The sequence below is a fragment of the Dendrobates tinctorius genome, unplaced genomic scaffold, assembly GCF_039654945.1.
Source record: "Dendrobates tinctorius isolate UK_male_01 unplaced genomic scaffold, ASM3965494v1 ptg000070l, whole genome shotgun sequence".
NCBI classification, from domain to species: domain Eukaryota; kingdom Metazoa; phylum Chordata; class Amphibia; order Anura; family Dendrobatidae; genus Dendrobates; species Dendrobates tinctorius.
In genome coordinates, this window is record NW_027361738.1 from 44,127,660 (window position 1) to 44,146,412 (window position 18,753).

Sequence of the window (18,753 nt, forward strand, 5' to 3'; positions counted from 1 at the left end):
TGAAAAACATGCACTGTAGTCACACATGCATGTCTATTGCAGCACTCGGCAGCCGCCACCAAGAAACTCACAAATAATGTTCTATACATGGAGGAGGTGTTTTCACAAAAGATCAGTCCAGAAGCCTTCCTCTCTTTTAAGTAGCCACACCCCAAATTCCCCTCGTAGATACTCTTGAAACATGAGAATGAGGCAAGGAAGCAAAGAATGACCAAAAGCGAAGCAAAAACAGAAGAATAATACTGATACGATAAGCATATGAGCAAACAAAGACCACAAGTAACAAAACAATGGAGGAAGTGACGGAACGAATAATACGGAACTGAATGGAAAAAGCTGGAAATGGGATCAAGCCGTTAATAATTATGTGACAAGGAAGGACGGTAAATGCGTGATTGTTATTCTACTAGGCTTTGGCTCCAGAAGCATCTTGGCATTTCAAGCTGTGCTGAGCGACTTTTGTCTGATCTGGGCAGAATATGTGCCCCTTTGGGATCGACCGTAGCAGCTTTGGAAAATTGCACAAAATTTGTAGCAAATTTGCAACCTGAAAGTCGGCATTGACGATTTATGTGCAGAAATAAGAAAAGACTGTGCACATAAAAGGATGAAATCTGCACCGAAAATCCTCATAAATTAACATGCAGAAGTCAAATCTGCAGCTGCAGACTTCTTCCAAAGCATGCGGATACTTTGTAAAATCCCATCCAAGGGGCTTCTACTGTATTAGACAAGCTGTGCACCCATCTCTAATGCGCACGGGTGTGTTACGTCTCCATACAACCTCCAAGCCGTTTCACTTACTTTATCTCTGTATGGCTCTCATGTTACGCACAGGTTTTTTCTTTTAGATTTTGTACAAATTTGACTTAAAAAAATGGCAGCATCCTCCAGACGCACTTCTTCTAGAGGAGACCAACGGTGAGGCATAAAGCCACCATATAGCAGCACATTGACTGAGCTAGAGTGGTATACAAAACCACAAGAGCTTAATGTGCCGCCAGATACCTTCCTTTCGTATTTATTGCCCTGACGGGACCATATTAATCTTTGTACATTGATTTTTTTTTCACTTCTTTCAGCAAATCTGCAAGCATGGTACAGTAGTGTGCAGTCTCCCTTGCAACGATGAACATGACTGTGTGATAAATGATGTCTGGTCACTACACAACATAAGAATAATAGGATTGTAATCAATTCCCAAAATTATAAAAAAAAAATACAATTACATTAGTGTCCTAAGCTCAACTACCAAGGTCAAGCATTTTCTATGCATAGACCATGAAATATATATAGGTGGAATCTACAGATGGTCCAGCGGTCAGGAACAGTATTCCATGGCCCTGAGAATGGCCTCCTACGTGCCAGCATCTCCGGCTCCCATTTAGATTAGCCAGCCTGGTGTGACGTAGTCTGTGCCTCACGACGCAATATTGAAGTCGCACCAGGCCGGCTAATCTAAAGAGGAAATTGTCTAAAGAGGAAAGATGTCGGCAATTAGGAGGCAATTCTCAGGGCCATGGAATACTGTCCATGCAGCCATGGACTACTAATCATGTTGCTGGATCAAGGTGGTGGGAATCAGTCTCCGCATCTCAAGCAAAAGAAATTCTACTAATATTTTCCAGATAAAACCAAGTGATAAATTCCTGGCTGAAGATAAGGAAGGAATATTTAATGTGTGGAGACAACTCGATAAACCAATGCCTGGAGACACATGGTGCTTACAGGTAAATTTCTGGCCGAATCCAGGTACAGCACAAGCAGAGCTGCAGAAAGGCCGTCGTCTGCCTGGTCCTTGTCAGCTTTAATGCTGGTCAGTACCTACAGGATTCAGTTAAAAAAAAAAAAGAAGAAATAAAAAAATGCTTGAGTCTGAAAACTTATGCAACACTGTACAAACTCCACATCTACAGAATACCCCTATACACACAGCGTCTACTGTACATGCCTGTACATAAAGTGGTAGGCCTATGGTGTAGAGGGCTCATACCTCTAATAGGAGTCTCTGGACAAAACACTAATATGGCCATATACATGAGCCCCCCCATAAAGAACAAATCTCCCCAATGTAAGCAGACTCTACGGTAATCTGTGATCACGTCCGGGTGGTGCGCATACCTTGTCCAGGTTCTCGGTGGTGGACTTTGGAGAAAGCCATTCAAGCTTTAAATGGAGTTTTCCAGAAGTTGCTTCATCAAGAGTAAACCACTATAAAGACATGAAGCCGTGCATGCACACCTCTGCGGATTATATGTATTATAAAGGAACAATCATTTATAACGTAATATATCGTAATAATTTATAATTATGACGGAACAATCGGAACAATCTCCTTTAGCCTTAATGAGTTCTGCCAAGATTTTTAGTGGTCATTGTGAGAAATCTTAAAAACCGATACCTAAAGATCAGTCTTTCATGCATTTCCAGGAGCACAATGCAGAGTTATCAGAAAACATGCCCAAGACTTGTTTTTTTTTCATGGGCAATACAAAAACTTACTAAAATATGGAGACAGTAGGTTCTCTGTACGTGTTTGTATAGCAGTGGGGTGTTGGTGCGCTACCCGATAAGGAAAGTAGAACGAACATCAAGTGGTTAACTACTAGTGATGAGCGAACGTGCTCGGGTGCTAACCAAGTGTTTTTGGCATGCTCGAGTAATAGATTAGAGTCGCCGTGGCTGCATGTCTCATGTTTGTCTGACAGCTGCAACGCAAGCAGGGATTACCTGTTTGTTAGCACCCGAGCATGCGAGTATAATACGTTATCCAGGCACGTTACAGTCGCTTATCACTAATAATTACTTTTATTTAAAGTCCCCAATTCACTATAAATTGAGCATTCGATGTGTGTTCACTTTCCTTATCGGGTAGCGCACCGACATCTCACCGCAGTTCCTGAACGGATTCTCTCCAGGTGCCGTCTCCCGATCTTAAGGCAAGGTGTGTTAATCACGCAATCGTCGTTTCTACAAAAACCAAAGCGTCACCATAACCACAAGACCAGGTCCAGACAAGAGTATGAAAAATTGATCGAGAAAAGAAACAAAATGAACAATTTCATCCGTATTGTCATCGGATTTTTCTATTTTACATCATTATAACATCCGTTCTACATAACAGTTTAAAAAAATGCAAAAGACCAAATAGAGTTTCCTAAGATAATAATTGCAATGTATCTGTTAACACTGGATGCAATAAGGATGATCTGTTTGGCATCTGTTTATTTTCTTTTGCACACCGATATACTTGAATGGGCAATGCTGCGATTTATTTCACATGGACATTCAGTTCTATCATCTGAGCAGCTCAATACAAAATCACTGGTCCGTGTGATGTCCGGCTGTAACACAGCACTCGTATATATAATATGCTCATCTGAATGGTGACATAAAGCCTGCGATCTAGAGGGAGTCCAGGCTATGATCCAAGAGCACATGGTCCGTGACTCCTCATGCTGCAGGTGCTGGGGGGGGACGGCATATCACATACCATGCGGTACATTTTTGGTTCAGGATATCTCGATATGCAATGCTGAAGCAAATGGCACTATTCCATACAGCAGAAAAGAAGCCATTCAAGTCATCGGAGGCCAGAGAGACACTCGGGTACATGGAGACAAACAGATATACGTAACATATGTGCTGGGAGCTTTGCCGATGCATACGCCTACTGTAGAGTGTGAATGTAGCCCAATACAGTCCCCGAATACACCACATGGTCACTTACCTCATCGACTATTCTCTCCTTCTCCACTTCAGCCAAATCAATCAAGAGGCTGAAAGAAAACCAAAATGTTTAAGGCGCTGACTGAAATATATATTTCCTGTCCTACTTCATTATCTTTCTGTGAGGGAGTTCTCTACTATTACATGTTAGTGCTGCGGACATTATACCCATTTGTGACTCACAGAGGAAGGATTTAGATTTTATAGAGATACTAGATCAGCTGAACAAAAAGCCAAATTGCCTCAATAAAATATTACAATCTTCCTGATTTGCCTTAGATACTCACACCCTCCCTGGGTCCGGCTTCGGCTTTCTGTCGCTGCTCCTGTCTCTTTGTTTTGGCTGTAGTGGAGACGTCACAACTTTAGTATATATCAAGGAGCTCAGCGGCTTTACTTGATGTAGATGGCACAAGTCGCTGAGCTCGGTGATTGGCTGCAGCAGTTATGTGCACTGAAGAAGTGATGTCTTGGCTGCAGCTAAAACACAAGGCACCACAGCAGACGGGTAAAGCTGGCGCTGGACCTGGGGAGGGCGAGTATCTCCCATGTTTTTTCTTTAATATGTATAAAAGTGTTTTGTTACGGAAAACCTAAAAAACATAGAATCCCTGGGGAGTAAAACTAGAAGTGTCCATACATCTTAAAAGGATTGTGCATATGACAGCGATCCTCAGTACGCCGGTATAAAATGGACCGACTCAGACTACTAAAATATATAATAGAACTAAAAAATATTACTATTGCGCTTGGAATCACTGTAACATAAATAAAATGGAAAAACAAATATATGAGCCAGTAATGAATAACCAAATTATGACAAACAGTATAGTTAGCACAAAACTAGTCATATAAATCCCTTTGGATCTTGTCTCCTATTGCAGTAGGGGTTTAACTACCACACACAAAAAAAAAAAAAAAAAAAGGAATGAACTCAGTCTGAAATCAAGGTGCCCAGTAACAGATATTGCACATAGATCCTGTCTCCTATTGCAGTAGGGGTTAAACTACCACAAAAAAAAGGAATGAACTCAGTCTGAAATCAAGGTGCCCAGTAGCAGACATTGCACATGGATCAAAGTTACCTCCTCCAGTAGTAAGGGTTGAGGCTGCCAGAAGTGAAGTAGGTGGCTACAGACTTGAATGAAGCCGCCGCTGATTCCAAGTTACAGGTTCCACAGGTCCTTTTAGTACCGATATCGCTCCTCTATTAAATAACCAAATGGTTCCTTTCTCCTTATCGCTTGCAATAGTCACGGTAGCGGTGCTGCCCCGGCGGGCGGCAGCAGCAAGCGCTATATGCAAGCTGAAAAAAAGTTGTGCGTGCTGAACGCTGTGCCCGACCGTCACGCTGTGCTCGTCAGCACAGGACCTGCGTGACGTCAGAGGCACGTGATGTGCTGGGCTGCAGCCGCTATGGATCGTGGCTACATTGGGTACAGTAGTACATTGCAGGATGTGCTGAATATTTTTTTTAATAAGAATTTGGGAAAGTTATGAAATGTCCTATAAATGTCTGTTCTGTTCCTGATCTAAGGATCTGGGCTTTTAGTTGAGATGAATCTGTGCTGCACTTTATGCACATGCTCAGTAGTGATCAGTGCTGTGGAGGCGGAGTCAAGATGACTGTCATGCACTTTATGCACATGCTCAGTAGTGAAGCCCCTACTATACAGATCAGAGCAAAGAGGCACTGGGAAGGAATGCCTGCACTCATCTCAAGAACTGTAAGAGCGAACAAGAAAATAAGATTAAGGTAAGTAAATAGCTTAATTATTGTATCATCATGGTGATGAAAGTTTGATGTTACCATTTTACTATAGTAAACTTAATCACTTAAACATGAGACGTGTATGAGAGAGTTGGGGGTTTGGCTCACTGACTTCACAACCCTGCTACTGACCCTTGACTAGTCTGAAACCACAACAAGGAAACCTTAGAAAATGCAACAGGTAGTGAAGAAGTAACAAAGGAAATTGGACACTCACTTCCCCAAGAAATCATCTTTATCAGTATCTTCATCGAATAGTTCGATCTCCAATTCCTGGCCAGGGTGCTCATAAATTAAAGCCTGGAAATAGGAAATGATGGATAAATTATAAAAAAAAATGAAGAACAAAAAAGTAAAAAAGTGCACCTGTGATGAAGTACTTTAAAGGGGTTTTCCCACGAACAAAGCATATTTTAATTAATCAATCTCAGAATAATAAGTTTTACAATTGGAGGTGTTAAGAAAAAAAATGTTCCTGTGCTGAGATAATCTTACAAATGTGCCCCTGCTGTGTACTGTGTAATGGCTGTGTCTTACCGTACAGGAACATGGTCTGATCATACCACATCTCCAGGGGAGGAAGCAAAAGAGAGCAGACAGGACAGCATGGGATCACAGTTGATTCTTTTGTGAGATAAAAGATTTCCCTGCCCATTTTTAAGCATTGTTTGACCTTAAGAAAAGTCATCAACATCTGATAGGCAGGGGTCCGGCACATGCACCTCCGCAGATGAGCTGTTATCGGAATTGGTGGCCACAGGCCGGAAGTACTCATGTGCGGAGCTGGCCGTCTTCTGATAGTGGCCGCCGCAAAGTACCGCACGTCCACCTCCCATTGATCTGAATAGGAGGTGGATGTGCAGTACTAAGTTCCTGGCCACTACCAAGCAGACACCGATAACACCTGATCAGGGGGCTGCCGGACCCGGTCGATCAGACATTGATGACCTATTCTAAGGATAGGTCATTTATGAAAAAAAAGTAGTGGACAACCTCTTTAACTTTGTTCATGGGAAAACCCCTTTATGATCACGGCATATACCGAGCTGATACAATGGCACATTTATTCTGTGTGTCCGCTTACATTATTAGGTATAACACACAACTAGGTAAATTCCAGAGGCTGATGGAAACTCCCTGTGGATCAGTGTTCACAATCATCTATCAGACAATGAAATCTTTTAATTCCTCCCTTATGTCCAAATCCTATAAGGAATCCCCATTCATGAATTTCCCTGGTGACATCAGCTTGTGCTCTATAGCTGCTCTTACTAACACTCCTAAGGACAGAACGTTCCATGGCGTCTGCCGTTATGACCGCGTTACGCCTTCTGCTCACCCAGTCATGTGCAGAACACAGATATACCCAGACTCTTTCCTCTTCTTGTCTATTCCTTCCATAGTCACAACCCTGGGTTAGCATAGAAGGAAAAAACCTTCTAACACTGACCCGAAGCTCCACATCTCAGCCAGCGAGCTCCACTGGAAAAAGAAGTGCAAGCAAATTCTAAGGCTGTGTGCACACGCTGCGGATTTTGCTGCGGTTCCGCAGCGGTTTTGGCCGCTGCGGACCCGCAGCAGTTTTTGCTGCGGTGTACAGTACCATGATTCCCTATGGGAATCAAAAACCGCAGTGCAGACGGTGCGGAATTTTCCGCGCGGATTATCTGCGGTTTTCAATCCGCAGAAAGAATTGACATGTCAATTCTTTCTGCGGATTCTCCTGCGGTTTGCCATCTCCTCTATTGAGGAGATGAAAAACCGCAGGACAAAACCGCAGAGCAATCCGCAGGTCTTTTGACCTGCGGTTTCACCTGCGGATTTTACAAAATCCGCGCGGATGAATCCGCACCTAATCCGCAGCGTGTGCACACAGCCTAAGGGTTTCCTTTTGTTTAATGAAATAGCTATGCAAACGAGGCAATATATATTATATATAATATACAGTAATCGGTGCAAAAACAGGATTTTGGCTGCTTACCGTAAAATCTGTTTCTCAGAGTCTTCATTGGGGGACACAGGAACCGTGGGTGTCTGCTGCTGTCACTAGGAGGTTGACACTATGCATGAAAAAAATGTTAACTCCGCCTCCACAGTATACACCCCTCCAACCGGCTGTAGGACATTCAGTTAGTGAAAAAGCAGTAGGGGACATTATCATGTAAGTCATCTTATATTCATTACACGTAATAAAATCATGGGAGGGCGCTGTGTCCCCCAATGAAAACTCTGAGAAACAGACTTTATGGTAAGCAACCAAAATCCTGTTTTCTCTTTGGTCTCATTGGGGGACACAGGAACCGTGGGACGTCTAAAAGCAGTCCCTGGGGTGGGAAAAGACAAACTTCCTTCAGGTCGGAGAACTCACCACTGCCGCCTGCAAGATTCTCCTGCCTAGGCTGGCGTCCGCTGAAGCATAGGTATGGACCTTATAGAACCTTGAAAAGGTATGCACGGATGACCATGTGGCAGCCTTGCACAACTGCATGGCTGATGCCCTGTTGTGTACCGCCCAGGAGGAGCCCACCGCCCGGGTTGAATGGGCCTTGACCCCAGCAGGGGACACCCTGTTCTTTACCCGATAGGCTTCCAAAATTGCCATTCTGATCCAGCTGGCAATTGTTGCCTTAGAGGCCGGCAGGCCTCTTCTCACCCCATTGGGGATAACAAAGAGCGAGTCCGCCTTCCTGAAAGGAGTGGTCCTGGCCAGATAGATCCTTATCGCCCTGACCAGGTCTAGCTTATTCAAAAAACGCTGCAGAGGATGGGTTGGAGCGGGACAAAATGACGGAAGGATTATATCCTCGTTCAGGTGGAAGGCCGATACCACCTTGGGAAGAAAGTTAGGAGGAGGCCGCAAAACAACCTTGTCCTGGTGCATAATTAGAAATGGAGAACGACAGGACAATGCCGCTAATTCTGAAACCCGCCTAATAGAGGTGATGGCTACGAGAAATACCACCTTCCAGGACAACAAAGACATGGGAGCTTCCTGTAGGGGTTCAAAGGGTGAACCTATCAAGGCTTCCAAGACCAAGTTAAGATCCCATGGAGCCACAGGGGATCTGTAAGGAGGCATGTGCCACTCCTTGCAGAAAGGTCTTAACCTGTAAGCGGGAGGCCCAATTCTTTTGAAAAAGAATAGAGAGAGCAGATACCTGGCCTTTCAAGGAACTTAGGGCCAGACCGCCATCTAACCCTGCCTGGAGAAAAGCTAGGACAGATGGCAGGGTATAGGGCATAGGTGCGACGTAATTAGGCTCACACCAGCCAAAATAGACCTTCCAGGCTCGATTATAGACCCTGGAAGAGGAAGGCTTCCTAGCCTGGATCATTGTATTAATGACTCGGTCTGAAAAACCCGCTGCTCTCAGTATTGTGGTTTCAACGGCCATGCCGTCATATTGAGCAACCGAGAATTCGGGTGGTAAAACGGCCCATGAGCAAGGAGATCTGGTCTGTCGGGGAGTCTCCAGGGGGTGCTTGTAAGAAGATTGATAATTTCTGCAAACCAGGCCCTCCTGGGACAGTACGGGGCGACCAATATGACCGGCACCCCTTCTGCCTTGATCTTCTTTAGCAGCCTGGGCAGGAAAGGAAGGGGAGGGAACAGGTAAGGGAGTCTGAACTGTTTCCAGGGAATGACCAGCACGTCGACCCCTATTGCTAGAGGATCGCGGTATCTTGAGACAAACTGTTGGAACCTTCTGTTCTGACGCGATGCCAGGAGGTCCAAATCTGGAGTCCCCCATAGCTGGCATATCTGACGGAACACTTCCCGGTGTAAGGACTATTCCCCTGCCGCGAGCCCCTCCCGACTGAGGAAGTCGGCGGCCGTGTTGTCTGTGCCGGGAATGTAAACTGCCGAAATTGCGGTTTCTGCCCAGTTGAAGATTCTGGATACCTCGGCCAGTGCCCGGGGACTTCTGGTTCTCCCTTGGTGATTGATGTATGCCACCGCCGTGGCGTTGTCAGTTTGAATCCGGACTGGCTGGTTGTTGAGGTGTCTTTCCCAATGTAGAAATGAGAGAAAGACCGCCCTCAGTTCTAGAATGTTGATTTATAGTGAGGATTCTTTCTTCGACCATCGTCCCTGGACAGTCAGGTGGCAGAATACCGCACCACAGCCCAGGAGACTGGCATCTGTAGTTACTACCTGCCAGTGGACAGGGGGAAAAGACCATCCCAGATGAACAAGGGGGAGGTCAGCCACCACATTCTGGTCTGAGTGGAGGGGAGGAAGGGGCGATCCAGGGAAGAGATGGACCTGTCCCACTGAAGGAGGATGTTCCTCTCCAGTATCCTGGAACAGAACAGGGCAAAGGGTATTGCCTCTGAAGCTGCCACCATTCTTCCTAGGACTCTCATGGCAGCGCGAAAGGATAGAAGCCGGAATTTCAACAAAGAGCGAATTACCTGTTGGAGGGTAATCCACTTCCTCTCTGGGAGAAAGACCCTTGAGCGGCGGGTGTCGATTACCATTCCTAAGAATTCTAGGCGTTGTGCTGGCGTTAGGCGGGATTTCTCCCTGTTTATGATCCAACCAAACCGGGAGAGAGTGTTTAAAACTACCGCTAGATTTTCCTGGGCCTGAGCGAAGGAGGGCGCCTTGACGAGAATATTGTCGAGATATGGTACCGATATTATGCCTCTGACCCTGAATATAGCTACCATCGCTGCAATAATCTTTGTAAAAATTCTGGGGTCTGTTGCCAGCCCAAATGGCAGGGCCACAAACTGGAAATGCTGCTTTTGACAGAAACCTCTGATGTCCCTGAAAAATGGGGACGTGAAGGTAGGCGTCCCGGATATCTATGGAACATAGGAATTCCTGATCCTCCATAGACGTAATTACCGACCGAATCGATTCCTTCCTGAAATGGCGTAAGCGGACCCATCTATTTAGCCTTTTGAGGTCTAGTATGGGACGAACTGAGCCATCAGCTATCACAAACAGGTTTGAGTAAAAGCCGGTAAAACGTTCCTGCTCGGGAACGATTACTCCTGCGTTGAGGAGAGAGTCGATTGCTGCAGAAAAAACCTAGAGCCATAGCAGCATCTTTTGGTGGCTGAGATAGAAAGAAGCGATATCGCAGAAGCGCGTTGAAGTCTATCTTGCATCCAGTTGATACTGCCTCCTTTACCCAGATATCCTCTACTGAATTCTGCCAGACATCTCTGAAGAGGAGAAGGCGGCCTCCTAGTCTGGGAGAGGTACTGGGAAGGGAGTTGGACTCCCTGCTGGCGTCAGGCTGAAGTGGCTCTGACCGGCCCTGACCTGGTAGTTCTGCTGTTGGAACTGCGGGAATGCCATGACTGGGTGGCCCGAAATGATACCTTCCTCCTATCTCTCGGTGCTTGCGACATCTGCGGGCCCTGAGCATAAGTGCCTGTCGCTGGGATACGGCGAAAGGGCTGAGCCCTACATTTGAAAACATATCGACGAGGTTTGGCCTGAAGGAGAAGGGAGCTTGTACCCCCCGTTGCATCCTTAATGATTTGATCTAACATTGACCCAAAGAGCCGGGTGCCCTGAAACAGCAGATTGGTCAGTGATTTCTTTGAGGACAAATCAGCCTGCCAAGCCTTTAGCCAAACCTTCCGCCGGACGGCTACCATATTACTGGATGCTTGAGCTGCACAAGATGCAGCATCCAGGGCTGCTGATACCATATATCTCCTGGCATGAGAGATTTGATCTGCGAACTCCGCCAGTTCCGCTGGTGGTGCCCCGGCCAATATGCCCTGTCTAAGCTGTTTGGCCCATTCTGTAACAGACTTAGCTACCAAGGCTGAGGCGAAGGCTGGACACAATGTACAGTTAGGTCCATATATATTTGGACAGAGACAACATTTTTCTAATTTTGGTTCTAGACATTACCACAATGAATTTTAAACAAAACAATTCAGATGCAGTTGAAGTTCAGACTTTCAGCTTTCATTTGAGAGTATCCACATTAACATTGGATGAAGGGTTTAGGAGTTTCAGCTCCTTAACATGTGCCACCCTGTTTTTAAAGGGACCAAAAATAATTGGACAGATTAAATAATTGTAAATAAAATGTTCATTTCTAGTACTTGGTTGAAAACAATTTGTTGCCAATGACTGCCTGAAGTCTTGAACTCATGGACATCACCAGACTCTGTGTTTCCTCCTTTTTGATGCTCTGCCAGGCCTTCACTGTGGTGGTTTTCAGTTGCTGTTTGTTTGTGGGCCTTTCTGTCTGAAGTTTAGTCTTTAACAAGTGAAATGCATGCTCAATTGGGTTGATATCAGGTGACTGACTTGGCCATTCAAGAATATTCCACTTCTTTGCTCTAATAAACTCCTGGGTTGCTTTGGCTTTATGTTTTGGGTCATTGTCCATCTGTAGTATGAAACGACGACCAATCAGTTTGGCTGCATTTGGCTGGATCTGAGCACACAGTATGGCTCTGAATACCTCAGAATTCATTCGGCTGCTTCTGTCCTGTGTCAGATCATCAATAAACACTAGTGACCCAGTGCCACTGACAGCCATGCATGCCCAAGCCATGAGACAGCCTCCGCCGTGTTTTACAGATGATGTGGTATGCTTTAGATCATGAGCTGTACCACGCCTTCGCCATACTTTTTTCTTTACATCATTCTGGTAGAGGTTGATCTTGGTTTCATCTGTCCAAAGAATGTTCTTCCAGAACTGTGCTGGCTTTTTTAGATGTTTTTTAGCAAAGTCCAGTCTAGTCTTTTTATTCTTGATGCTTATGAGTGGCTTGCACCATAGAGTGAACCCTCTGTATTTACTTTCATGCAGTCTTCTCTTTATGGTAGATTTGGATATTGATACGCCTACCTTCTGGAGAGTGTTCATCCACCACTGTTGTCTTCCGTGGGCGCCCAGGTCTTTTTGCATTGATGAGTTCACCAGTGCTTTCTTTCTCAGGATGTACCAAACTGTAGATTTTGCCACTCCTAATGTTGTAGAAATTTCTCGGATGGGTTTTTTCTGTTTTTGCAGCTTAAGGATGGCTTGTTTCACCGGCATGGAGAGCTCCTTTGACCGCATGTTTCCTTCACAGCAAAACCTTCCAAATGCAAGCACCACACCTCAAATCAACTCCAGGCCTTTTATCTGCTTATTTGAGAATGACACAATGAAGGGATTGCCCACACCTGTCCATGAAATAGCCTTGGAGTCAATTGTCCAATTACTTTTGGTCTCTTTAAAAACAGGGTGGCACATGTTAAGGAGCTGAAACTCCTAAACCCTTCATCCAATTTTAATGTGGATACCCTCAAATGAAAGCTGAAAGTCTGAACTTCAACTGCATCTGAATTTTGTTTAAAATTCATTGTGGTAATATCTAGAACCAAAATTAGAAAAATGTTGTCTCTTTCCAAATATATATGGACCTAACTGTAGCGGCTGCTGCCTCAAAGGCGGATTTTGCCAGGGATTCTATCCTCCTATCATTGGGATCTTTTAGGACTGCCCCACTGGCGAGTGGGAGGACTGTATTGGTAGCGAGTCTGGACACTGGTGGGTCCACCGAAGGGGAGGCGGTACAGTTGGCGGTGAGATCTGGAAGGAAGGGATATATAATCCCAAAACGATTCCCTCTCTGAAACCACCTGGTTGGGTTTTCCCTTTCCCTGGCCAACACTTCCTCAAAATCCATGTGGGAGGCGAAGACCCTAGAGGGGGTCTTATGATGCTTAAATGAAAAAACCTGATCACTAGGTTTTGATGTGGTGTCCCCAATGTTAAAAGTCTCATTGACTGCGGCTATGAGGCCCTGAACCATATCTTTGACCTGGGACTGTTCTGGTCCGTACTCGGAACCCTCCTCTGAGTGTGTCTCTGATAATGCCTCGCCTGATTCCGGGGATGAGGACCCGGAGGAGGCAGACGGCCAGAGGAATTCTGGTGGTGAGATGGAGTGAGAAGTGGACCTGGGTTGGTGGTCCTGTCTATACCTTTGGCGGCCTCTAGAAGGACCAAAAGGAGGCTCCTTTGGTGCTCCTGTGTCCACAGGAGTCTGAAGTGGCAATCTGTTAAGCACTGTTGCCAAGGTCTGTGATACCCTGGTAAGGTCGGGCATGGCCTTAGAGAAGGAAGAGGCCCATCCTGGACACTCACTGTCTCCCGTGGCGATGGATGGCCCCTGGGCGGCAGGCAAGGTGGCTTCCTCCTGCTCCAGGGGTAATGTGGGAGCTCTGACCGGCAAAGCGGGGGGGGCTGCACCTGCTCTCTAGCGTAGGTGACACCGTAGGTCTGCTGCAACCTGAGCAGAGTGGCGAGGACTGACCTGAAGGAAGCCTGACATTGCATTTGGTACATACAAAATATTTGACCAAGGTCAATGAAGCAGATGAGGAGGAGAGGGACTGCTCTCCCTTGGGCATACTGACAGGTTTTACCTGGTGCCGACCGTCGGGGGTAGAGAGCGGAGTAAGGGAGCAACCTGTAGTGCAGTACTCACATACCCACGACCTGTGTCCCCGCCGAAGGCTGATGAGAGAGAGCGAGGTGAACAGCCCTGCCGCTGCCTAGATGCCTTATGAAATCCCTGCCCGGAAGTGGTGGGCGGGGCCCTGCTCTGGCCTCCTGGAGCACCAAGATGGCGCTGGTATAGGAAGAGGAAGCCGGGGGGCGGAGCCCGCTGGAAGCTGGAATCTGGTGTCAGCCGTGCTGGGCTCCTGCTGGAGCCCAGGGCCATAACGCTGCCACGGGAGGAGGCTGGAACCGTGCTGCACCACGTGCTTGGAAGTAAGTGTTGGCTCTTAAACTAAGTATAGAGCCATGGGCTGCAAACCCGAGTGCTGATTATAGCGGTCACATTCAGCTAGAGCGGCTGGTGAGCAGATCATACAACGCTGCAGCCTCTTACCTCCAGTTCACCCCGTAACAGGGGTCGGTTTACTTGCATGAAAAGATTGTTGTCCCAAACCTTTTCTGCAGGGCGTCTCTCTCGATCATCAGGCTCTGGTGGGCGAGTGATGGGAGACGAAGGTCAGGATCAGGAGCTGCCTCCTGAACACGAATCCTGTGTTAGGGGGATAGGGTCCTGCCCGCGGGATTAATGAGGATACGGGGTGGCAGTACACGCCGTACTCATAATCCCGGTGTGGGAATACAGATGTAGCATATCTACTCTGTATCCCTCCATGGTTACCTGAAAAGGAACAACGCACATTGAGGTAGGCATGGATCTGCGAGAGACCCCTGTCCACCTCCTGCTGACACTAAGCAAAACTGATTTTCCTACAGCTGGTCGGAGGGGTGTTTACTGCGGAGGCAACATTTTTTTTCATGCATAGTGTCAACCTCCTAGTGACAGCAGCACACACCAATGGTTTCTGTGTCCCCCAATGAGACGAAAGAGAAAATATGTTGCTGCTTTTGGCATCGCCAGTTTCAGGCAGCTGTCAAATGGTTGGGGCTAGGGAGATGCTGGGTCGTGGCTTTGGCCGACTTTAAACTTCATGGAAAGTGGTGGAGTAACAATTAGGTCCACACAGCTAATAAGATGCGCCAAACTCATAAAATAGCGTGCGCCTCTAATGAATTCAGAGCTCATTTCTGCACGCCCCTCATTAAGACTGAAGTACGAAACACCAGTCTTTATAAGTTGGGGCCATTGTGATTTAAGACAGCGTCCTAGGGCACATCTTTGCAATAATTCTACACCACATACCAGTCACTATGTTTAACCTAAAATCTCTAAAGTGAAATTCTGCAGTTACTAGAAAACTGGTGTTTTTAACCCTATTCAGAATGAAGTTATTTTGAATCTCCAGGGGAACCTGTCGCGTTGTATCTGCAGTCTGATCAGTGGACAGCACGGTATAGACAAGGAGAAGTTGAGTAGAATGATATACAGGTTTGTCGGAAAAGATTCAGTATAACTTGTATTATATTCATTGAACCCCAGGTGTTTGTATGGATGAGTCCAGTTGGCGGTCCTACAAGTGATTGACCGATATCTCCGCATGCACCATTACACAGGGAAGTCAATCACTGAATAGGACCGCCCACTGGACCTTATGCATACAAAACCTAGGGATTTCAATGAATAAAATGCAAAGTTTATGGAAAGTGTTCCCACAAAAATATCTATCTGATCAGCTCTTCCTGCCAGATCAGGTATCTTTTTCAACATGACCGGTTCCTCTAAGGATACTGTTAACCATTGGACTGACAAATGGAGCCCTCTACCTTTGTCCAACCACTTAGATACTGCGGCCAATATTGACAGCGGCATCTAATGGCTTAGATTGTGGGGATGGATGTTCTAACCTATGTCAGCTATGTGATTTAGCTGTTGATCTCATGGTACAGCAGAAGTACCCTCAAATACACCGTGACATACACAGTATATCAGTCATGGAGTAGGAATTACCCTGTTCATGACAGAAATAACGGCATGGAATATGATGGGGTTAGTTAGCTAAGCCATAAATACACCGAATTAAAACATGATGCAACAAGTACATTTACTCCTAGTGTGTGTACGGGCTTATACGGCATTTGTTCATGCCCTGCAGAGATAACCGGCCACCACCCGAGGTTCCTTACCTCATATACTTCATTCCACTTAGGGTTTAGATTCTCTTTGATGACTTTACTCTGGAACACCTGATTGCCAATCCTGATCACGCCGTACGGGTCTGACTTTCCTTTCACAAGCCCTTTCATATACGTGTCCTTCCACATCAAATCGTGAGCTTCTATAAAATGTATCCTCAAAACTCCCTGTTAATCATGAATAGGAAGAATCAGAAAATGCGTTGGATAGACGGGAAAGGAGGCCCAAGGAGACCCAGTTTTTGGATATGTGCTATCTCAACAAGCATAATGCACGCTAATACCAAACCCCCATAATACTTTAAAATATAAAAAGGAGAACGAATTTGACTCAAACTTGTCATCTCTGACAAAACAAACAAGGAAAAATCAGAATAAAAAAAATAATAAATAATAAATATTAAAAAAAAATTTCAATCCCTGATAAAAATATTAATATTCAGACCAAGACTTGGCAAAAAACAGCCAGAAGGTCATTAAAAAAGGTAGCCATACATGTAAGATAGCTGTCAGCCCACAGCTTTTCCTCATGACCCCACTATAAAGATGGAATGGGTCAGAAAATACTTTTTTTTCAATTAGAAAGAGCTTATTTCAAATTGGATCAATCATGTTAAAATCTAAGATGCAAAATCCTTCTTCTCCCTGACAAACTGACCCAGCTGGTGGGCTGATCCGTCAAAAAAATCACCAGATTGCGCCAACTTTTAGTAATATTCGTTAAACTGAACACTTACTAACTGGCTTCCCAGCTGACTACGGCTGATCAATGGGGTTTGGGTAGCAGGATCGTAAAAATGCTGATCAGCTTATCTTCTAGTTAGTAAAATGGCATTTTTACTTGTTTACTACAGTAGGAATGGCCAGGTAAGTATAGGGCCGTGTAAAAACTCATTAATACGCAGTAATAAGCTTTTTCCTTTTCTACTCACCTTGGGAATAGGGAAGCGCAGCTGTGCAATCTGCAGATCACTCACAAGCGGCACAGTGATGCGATTGGGCAGAACCAAGTAGTTGGATATAATATCCAAAATTATAGTATCAGAGACACCACTGTTAAATAAAAAAGAAAAAAATAACTTCACTTTTTCATTAGCATGCAATGCCATGATAATTATAGGATTTGAAAGACATCACCTAGTCTTTGTATCGCTGAACACTACAGGGACCCTACCGATCCCTACCAATCTCGAGAACTAGGCCCAGAAGATCCCTGTCTAAGAAAGCGGCAGTCGAGCCTCTATCAAGGCACTACTGCTCTTTCAAGCAGTCAGAAAAGATCTCGGGGGGCATTCACAATTCATATTTTTTATTAGGCAGTATTCTGCTGTACCCAGGACATCCAAATTAGCCTATGTTACAGGAGAAATGGCCCAAGGTGGCAACAACGGTCGATGTACAAGATGATTTCCATCTGCTAAAAACCATCAGCTCTGCCATGCAAGGTATATGTAGAATACATTCACAGAGCGATGGGTCTACAATTATATATATATATATATTTATTTAATGTGGACAAAACAATATCAGTAATAAGTAATATTATAATTATTTTTTGGTATGTAGAGTAACCTTTCACTAGCAGACACTACAAAGTATGGAAAGACTGTTTTTATGCTTTGGTTCCTTTACATTGATATTTCCAAGCTTCTGTATGTACTGATTATTATTATTATTGGGTAATTAACGCTAATTTAACACCATTTAATATCCATATGTGCACTATAAGCCCATGTATGCTCTCAATTCATAGTGACGGTGAAAGGGAGTCTGTCACATCCAAAACTAAACCACTTCTATAGGTGTTTGTAAAATTTTACTCTTTATCTACTTGAAAATGTTTAACTATTACTATAGTATTACATTGGTCGTTAACCTATAAACGATAGTAAAAAATCTAAAATGCCTAATTATTTTTTCCTTTCCTGTAAAAATTTGAAAAATGTCAATAAAAATTTCAATTGAAAAAAAAACAAACAACATACCTGTAGCATAGTTTCTATTGGTTAAATTTCCATAAAAAAAAGTGTATGCAAATGGGGAGGCTTTGGGGGCCAAGAGCTCTACATCATTATGCCACCTCAATTTGCATGTCATATTTTAAATGACGCTGCCAGAACATAGATAGCGGCTCCACACGGACACTGAAGCCGCACTCACATAACGTCATTGCCAGCTCTCAACGCTGGCGCGCCTGTCCGTAGTACAGTACCAAGGGCGGCTGCAGACCGCGGCAATGACACTATGTGAGCGCGGCTGCAGTGTCCGTGCAGAGCGGCTAATTGAGCGCAGAGGAGTTTGAGCACTGACAAACGAGATATTACATAGCTCAATAAGCAAATGAGGGGGGAGAGCGGTGCCCTCGGCCACACCAAGGGTGCACCGAGGCCCCCTCATTTGCACACAAATAGTTTTTCATTTCTGGCACCTAAACCACTAAAAGCTATACTAAAGATAGAAAAATATTCAGGATTGAGAGTCCTCAGTAGTTGATACCTTTTAATGGCTAATTGAAAAGATGGTAACACATTGCAAGCTTTCAAGACTACTCAGGTCTCTTCATCAGGCTAGCTAGCCTGATGAAGAGACCTGAGTAGTCTCGAAAGCTTGCAATGTGTTACCATCTTTTCAGTTAGCCATTAAAAGGTATCAACTACTGAGGACTCTCAATCCTGAATATTTTTC

At 45.0% G+C, this 18,753-nt stretch overlaps 1 protein-coding gene across 2 annotated transcripts in view; it reads right to left on the minus strand.

Moving 5' to 3' along the window:
• ESYT2 (extended synaptotagmin 2) overlaps positions 1-18,753 on the minus strand; it is a 159,144-nt gene that overhangs the window by 35,360 nt on the left and 105,031 nt on the right. For both annotated transcript variants that reach the window (XM_073581611.1, XM_073581610.1), the window contains exons 8-13: positions 17,001-17,121; positions 16,060-16,236; positions 5,718-5,800; positions 3,731-3,779; positions 2,122-2,211; positions 1,729-1,824 (exon numbers count right to left, since the gene is read on the minus strand). In XM_073581611.1, coding sequence (XP_073437712.1) covers positions 1,729-1,824; positions 2,122-2,211; positions 3,731-3,779; positions 5,718-5,800; positions 16,060-16,236; positions 17,001-17,121 — 616 coding nt within the window. The remainder of the gene's footprint in view (positions 1-1,728; positions 1,825-2,121; positions 2,212-3,730; positions 3,780-5,717; positions 5,801-16,059; positions 16,237-17,000; positions 17,122-18,753) is intronic.